The 7,507-nt window shown below is 41.9% G+C and overlaps 1 protein-coding gene across 1 annotated transcript in view; it reads right to left on the bottom strand.

The window, feature by feature from the left end:
• Positions 1-1,785: 1,785 nt before the first annotated feature.
• LOC147636374 (uncharacterized) overlaps positions 1,786-7,507 on the bottom strand; it is a 46,380-nt gene continuing 40,658 nt past the window's right edge. The window contains exons 3-8 of the mRNA XM_086801801.1: positions 7,112-7,213; positions 6,234-6,620; positions 2,992-3,156; positions 2,668-2,753; positions 2,419-2,533; positions 1,786-2,237 (exon numbers count right to left, since the gene is read on the bottom strand). Of these exons, the coding sequence (XP_086657927.1) occupies positions 2,049-2,237; positions 2,419-2,533; positions 2,668-2,753; positions 2,992-3,156; positions 6,234-6,620; positions 7,112-7,213 (1,044 nt within the window). The 3' untranslated portion in view covers positions 1,786-2,048. The remainder of the gene's footprint in view (positions 2,238-2,418; positions 2,534-2,667; positions 2,754-2,991; positions 3,157-6,233; positions 6,621-7,111; positions 7,214-7,507) is intronic.

Raw genomic sequence — 7,507 nt, 5'->3', positions numbered from 1 at the left:
TCATATGATTGCTAGAAGAGCTACTTTTATGCGTAAAATGATTGATATTCATGAGATTTGGTGCAAGCCTGTGGGACATTATCCAAGATTCTAAATTTTATTTTCATGGGATTTAGGACCTTGACACATGGGATAAGTTTTTTTTCTAATGCTCCATACAAGGTCCCTTATCCTCATCCAATTTACTGATTCAAACTTGGAAGCTTTGTTGTGTTTAGCTCAAAAGCAATGGAAGAACGAGGTACACAAGGAACTCCCATGCCATAGAAAAAATCTTTTGGAGTTTCAAGTTTAAAGAACCCCTTGCACTTGCTTTAGGCTTGAGAGCCAAGACCCTTTTCAAGAAAGTGGTGAGATGGATTCAGGATACCAAGGACAGTAATGGAGACTTCCTCCCTTTTTTACAAGCCAAAAGAAGATTTGGAGTACCTCCCAACTACAAGGAATCATGGGATACACTTTGCTGCTACATTCATAACTTGGAGACAAGATTTAATGTAAAGTGTTGATGTGATATATTATACAATCATCATACTTCATCGCAAAAAAAAAAAAAAAAGATCCTATGTAGATCAAGAGTAAATGCGAGCAAGCAAAAAACAAGGCAAGGGATCGTATTGAATTTCTTGTCTTCTCTTCTCCATTCTGAATAGTTTGTTTTCGCTTGCTTTCTAACACCCACAAACACTCAATCTACTCTTTCCTGCAAGGCACTCTTGGGTATTGCAACAAAATATTGGAAGTCTCTTAGAGAAGAAACTTGGAGGCATAGAAACGAATCACTGAGCTTGGGATCAAAGAGGTGCGACATATTATGAAAGAGAGTAAGCTAATTATGTTTGGAGCCTCCTGATGAAAAATCTAGCTTGATCACGATATTGACAATAAATATGGTAACATGGTGAAAGCATAAGCGTGGGACCATCCAATTCCTAGTAAATGGCAAGCATGCATGTGCCTGTAGGTAGTATCAGCCAATATTGGACAAAGTTTACATGGAAATAGCTAGTTTTGGATGGTCATCTAGGTTTGAGAGTCATCGGTGACGTAAACAAGATGCTCGGGCAAGATGGCAAACTAATATTGGATAGGTTTGCCATGGAAAAGAAGTGAGGTTAATATTTGGGATTAGATGTTTGATTTAAAGTAGTGCATTTGAACACGTATCAACCTTTCATTAACGAGTTTTCACTTTACTCACACTAGAAGAGGCTCATATTGCATTGCTTATTCGTATATACACTTGGAGAAATTAATTTCTCTGATAGTAAAAGAAGCGTCAAGGACCTCTAACAACGTTATTAATGCTTAAGGTTTGTGTATCAAGTAATAGTGGTTTGTATACTAGGGGAGATCCTTGGTTAAAAGTGTTCTAAGTACTCGTAATCTAGAAAATGTGTAGTTTGTTGATTCTAAGGTAACAATTTTTCCCCCTTTTCCTTTGCCTATTTTTGTGGCATGTTTTTGCCTTCTTGTCCAAAATTTGAAAGCACACCCTGAATTTTCCCAATATTCTACATTGCCTTGCCGAAGTCCTAGTGACTATATCTGCATCTTAGATTCCATAAGTTTATGCTTAAAAGCTTCTTCTATGTTACAAGGTTTGAAATCTAGCTTCTAAGTTAAATATGGTTTTTTTTAAATAAAATTTCTTGGGACATCTAGATGTGTAAATGAATTAAAAGCTTTACATTTTTCCAAATGGATGGAGGGAAGAAACATTTCCATGTGCTTGCTTGTGACTATGAAATTGCAGAACTAAAGAGGTATTCTACTTGGAGGCAATAAGTATAAGTGAAAAACCTTGTTAGAAGTCCAAGTTAAGCCTGAGTTGCACAGTTAGATTTTTGAAAAGCTGAGACTTGCTTCGTAGCAAAGATCTAGTGAGACCATCTACCACGAAAAAAAGGCCTTCCATACCATCTAGACTTGCATACAACAACACTGGACATAAGAAGCGCTCTCTCTCTCTCTAGTACCCAAAAAGAAAAAAGATGCCTCTTAGCACTCAATAAGGCGAAAAGCATCAGCTCATGCAGACTTCTGTACTAAGTTGCAAGCTTTCGCGGACTGCTCTTCCTCATAGACGTGGCTCTTTGTGACCTCTTGTCCCTTGATAACCCATCATTTCCATTTTGTGCTGCATCAGATTTTGAGGGAGTACCAACCCAGGATTTATTTGGTAGTGTTGTACTTTGCATGGAAGACCCATGTCCATTATTTGAACTCCTCCTATCCTGCATTTTGATATTAAAAAAAACAACACGATAATATGCTTAGTCTTGCTACAGTTTTCATGTGCAATTTTCTCAGTTACATGAAAGATCCAAGAAATCATAAATCAAAAAACATGTCTGCTTCTCCAGAAATGCTCTATATAAGAGCATCCGAGATTAATATAGAATGCTTGCAACTTACAAGTGCAAAAATGCGCTCCGCCGAAAGCATGGGAAGAATCTGTGGGGGCATCCTATTGGTCCGCACATGTTCCCCAGTTACACGGCTCAACTTCTCCACTGCATGATCACAAGACCTGCAAAATTCCCACATGAACAAGTGCAGCGTATCGAAATGTTAGATCGAATAAAACTTGCGAAGGCAATCATATTCCAGATTTCAGATAGTTTTGGCACATGTTCTATAGCATATAGACTCATGAACCCTTACATGCATTTGAATCCGTACAAGGGCTTTCCAGTAAAAATTGCGTTTTCTGGTCTTTCGAGCTGTTCTTTCACAAAGCGAGCCAGCTTCTGCACGACCCATCAATGATATTATAATTGACAAGAGGGGAAACAGTAAAAATTTCAAGTTGGGAATCATATACATGCGAGAAGCATGGGTCAGCCCACTAGTCTGGGAATTATATACGTGCAAAGCACGGGTCAGCTCACTAGTGTTTTAACTGGACTAACCCAAGTATGAAGATGGGGACCCACATAGAGTTGCATCTGGGAGAAGACCAAAAAGAACAATGGCTAGCAAACAGACCTGCAAGTCACGCTTGTCGGCTTTCAGTGCCAGACCATCCTTCAAAGCGGGCATTACCGTATCAAGTTCTTGGATCTTTGACATAAGATTTAAGATCTCATGAGATAACCTCGAGATAGTTTTAATGCTCTCCTTAGGCTCAAATTTATTGGCCTTCAAAGCTTCCTGAAAATTACACCAGGTGGCTATGAGTCGTTAATTTTCTTTAGGTGAGAAACACGCATGCACACACCCACATCCAATACATGTCTGGGTATCATCAGTTTGATGGGGTTCGAGGCCACATGTTTTTCTTTAAAAGAGAGAAAGAGAGAAGAAGAAGGGGGGGGGGGGGGGGGGGGGGGGGGGGGGGGGGGGGGGGGCTCTCGCTCGAAAAAAACATATTTTTCAACTGATCGAAATAAAGACAACTCTCATCCGGTTTTTGTTTCTGAAATCTCTACTATATGCCGGTTTTTATAACTAAAATATATGAAAAATCATTCCTTAAAGTAAGGGCTACTTAATATTTCAGCCGGATTTTCTTTTTTCTTTTTTTTCTTTTTTTTTTCCAAAAAGAGACTTCTATTAAGTACGAGAAAAACATACAACACATCTATAAGCCGGAAGAGAATAGAATCACCCCAATATGTAAGGTGATTTCAACCACTGAGGAGCATCATGATGCCATGTAAGACCTGTGGTACTAGAGGAAAAGAAGATGCCATGGTCCCATTCCCACATAAATATCACACGCTTCGCCTGCACAGAGCGAGAGGGCCCCTGAATGCGAGCCCAAGTAGCCATAAGAGTGGGGATGATATCACCCCATATAGTACTAATGCACTGAGACCCAAAAATCTGGACACCCTCAATAGCCTCCGTGCATCTAGCTCTCTAGATCTGCCATGCTGTAATACTGGCAATAATCTCCCAACTGGTGTCAATCCTCTGTCTAGGGGTGTATAATCAGAGTGAGGAACATCCTGCAATAAACCATGCTGGGCAATACCTCTACGAATGAAAAAAAGAATCTGTACCACTGCCCTCATAAAAAAGTTGCGGACTGGACTCGGAGAGCCAAGCAATTGCCCCCCAAGTCACATGCATGGCTCGCCCACTCAATTTGCCCATAAGTTGGGCTACAGGACTCCAAATCTGCTGTGCAATGCTGCACCCCATAGACAATGTTGTACGGACTTAGAATCTGCCGCACATCTAGGACAGGAAGGTGCTACACCGAAAACTGATCTCCACTGATTGGTGAGGAGACCACCATGTAAGAATAACCAAAAGAAATGAGAGATCTGGCTCCTTCTGTATGAGTGCCAAAGTCTACGCCAATATCTGCACTGTATCACTGGAGAAATATCATAGCTCTCCCAATGAGGCCTGAGAGTAGGGATCCTATGCATCTGTCAAGTGAGGAGAAGCCTGGCATTCCAAATAGTGAAACTGAAAAAAGGAAGGCTTTTCAAAGGATCGAAGGCATCAATCCACTCCCACTCTCCTAGATCCCACTGAAGATATCTGATAGGACACACCAAGAGCCATGAGTCACTATCTGAGGAGAAGGGTCAATGAACCAGTGCTTCCCCGAGCGACCAACAATCCTCACTGGACTAAGCCTAGTATTTGGTATAATCTCCTCCATACTACATCTCCTTAATCTCCCACCAGGCATGATAGAATAAATGAGGAAATCTGTATCCTCTTGGCCTGGTAGAGCAATGACCTGCAGAGGTATGCCTATCCTCGAAAAAACTCCCAGCCAACTCGGATGATAGTCTCTGTGAAAGGTCCCAGAAAGCCACTCATGCAGAATAGCTGCATCAATCCGATCAATACGAATGCGAGAGCCCCTAAGATGCTGAGTGGATGTAACTCTCCGATCCTCCGGAAGACTCTTAAAGGTATTCCAAGCAAGAACTGTGTATGCGCATCTCTCCCATCCTGACCATTGCATATAATGAGATGCACCAAGTGGCCGACCAGCCTCATCCCTAATGAACTCGTTCCACACAATAGGTTGTCGGTCAGCCTCGTCCAAAGACCTAGGAAGCCTTTGTCGCAAAAAATATCTCATGCTTCTCCATGCTCTGACAATGGCTGCAATAAGAGGAAAAGATGGTGCCCTAATATCAGCCTCTGTGAACAAAAAATGTGTGTTGGGCATCCAATCTCTCCCGACCCTGGGTGTACATCTGGAAATCTGAGACAAGAAAAAATCCTTCCAAGGCTCAGTGCCTGGTAGGAAACCTCTGACCACAAGTTTGCAAAGCAACGCCCTGCACTGAACATCCCGATCGATAATATTCAAGCTCCCCTCTCTTTTGGGCTGAATAACTGTGAGCCAAGCTACCCTGGCACGAGTGTCTGAGGTGCCATCCAAGCCCGACTAGAGAAAATTGTGGATCAATCTCCGCAATTGGCCAATGCACGCACGAGAGAAGCACCAACAACAGGCAATAAACCAAGCTGAGGCAAGCAAAACCTGATTAGCCACCAAAGCTCTGGAGGCTAAATCTAATCTCCTGGAGGTCCAATGGAGAAGCTTCTTCCGGATACTCGTAAGTACCGGAGCAAACTGCTGTGCAAGAGAAATATCAATCCCAACTTGGCATCCCAAATATCTAGCAATGCATCCTTTGCTGATCCAAGTAAAACCAAGCTCTGCAACCCAATCAACTCTCGGTGAATCATTAACCCAAAAACCAACAGATTTGTGCCAATTAATGAGTGCCCCTGCTGCCAAACAGAACTCCTCTAGTGCTACCCAGAAGGAACATAAGCATATATGTGAAGCCTCCAAAAACAGGGTTGTGTCATCAGCTAACTCAGAGTCAACCAACTCCTCATGACTACGAAGAGGCAACCTCAATCGTGAAATACCAGCAGTGGAGCGGAGAAAGATGCTCATGGCCTCTGCAACTATGATATATAATAAAGGGGCTAATGGGCAGCCCTGTCGTACTGAGCGAGAAATCTGAAACCGCTCTCCTCTATCACCGCAAGCAAGAACTCTACTGTGGGCATCACGATACATGCATGAAACTCCCTTGATCCATCTCTGAGAGAAGCCCATATGACTAAGAGTACCCTCAAGGAAGTCCCGTATGACTAAGAGTACCCTCAGCCGGATTTTCTTAATTCTGGCCCTTTACAAATACACTAGAATGTTGTGTTTTCTGAGCACGGGGGGAACCACTCAAGCTAGAGCCCAAAGACCAATGAGAAAATAGTATGTGGGACAAATTACTTACATCGATTGCTTGCACAACTGCATTGTCATCCATTTGATCCACAGTTCCTACAAGTACATCTCTTTTCAAAGAATCCAGTGCAAGAAGAACTTCACTTGATCCTTTTCGTGCTTGACTATCAAATAAGTTCTCTACTTGCCTGAACTCTTGACTGTCAAAATTGCTTGACAATTTCTTGGGTATGGTATAAGGTAAAGATTCTTTAAAGGTCTGGTCATTGTAGGATGTGTTCGGGGGCAACAATTTTGGGGAACTGTCTCCAAGACCGTCTTGGAATAACTTAATTACTTTGTCTGTGGGATCAAAACTTCTTTCATTTAATTGATCTTCTTGATGACCAGATAGCTTGAGAATACTCCTTCCAAGGAGTCCAAAATCCTTTTGAACCTGCATCACAAGATACATTACAGTTTGTTGCCTTGAGGAACCAATCGAGAAGGGAGTGAACCAAAAACAGAAACGACACTTTTGAGGGGGACAAATGGGGGAAATGCCACATCAGCAAGGATGATGCAAGCAAGAGGGATGGGAGGAAGGGAAGAGAGGATGGAAGGAACTGAGTGGAAAGGAAGTGCAAGAGGAAAGGAGAAGAGAGCAGAGGAAAGATGGGAGAAAAGATAGAAGCCTCGAAACAAGCTACTTGACCTGAACTGAACTTAAAAATAATAGGGTGCAACGGAGATGGACAATGTTGGGAACATGGCTGAAATGGCAGAGGGAAACTGAATTGCACTTCAGAAATAAGGACTCTTATGGGTGAAATGGCCCTGTAGTTGGGGTGCTTCCCATAGCAAACAATGCCAAGGATGGGAGGTTTGAAATTTTAGTCCAGATTGAGTTTGTGAAGCTGCTGATATGCTATACTTTTCATCCAATACCTTTTCCAACTCTTTATTGTGCTTTTCAATTGCTTGAGTTAAATTCTTAGTCAACTCCTCTTCCATTGAAATCAGTTTTGTCTCTGGTACAAACATCTGCATCTGCATTCAAATTAACCAGAGCATCAACAATGAGCTGTGATGGGTCGAGAAAGAGAAAGCTAAATGTTTTTAACGAATTTAGTAAAATTTGTCTTCACACATTTTTTCACGAGGTGTCAAGGTCTGAATTCACGACCTCTTGGGTAGGGTAAGCATGAGCTCACCATTTGGCAAGAGGCCGCCAACAATCTTCACACATTTGAAAACTGGATCTTCAAAATTTGGATCACTTTCAGATGAATATTCTAGACAAAGTTGTAAGGTAATTTTTGCACTTAGTTTGAAAGAGAGCAC

The sequence above is a fragment of the Cibotium barometz genome, chromosome 8 (genome assembly GCF_041138505.1).
Source record: "Cibotium barometz isolate CiBa-2024 chromosome 8, ASM4113850v1, whole genome shotgun sequence".
In the NCBI taxonomy this organism is placed as follows: domain Eukaryota; kingdom Viridiplantae; phylum Streptophyta; class Polypodiopsida; order Cyatheales; family Cibotiaceae; genus Cibotium; species Cibotium barometz.
Note: the sequence above shows the minus strand (reverse complement) of the source record. Positions and strands in the feature narration are given on the sequence as shown.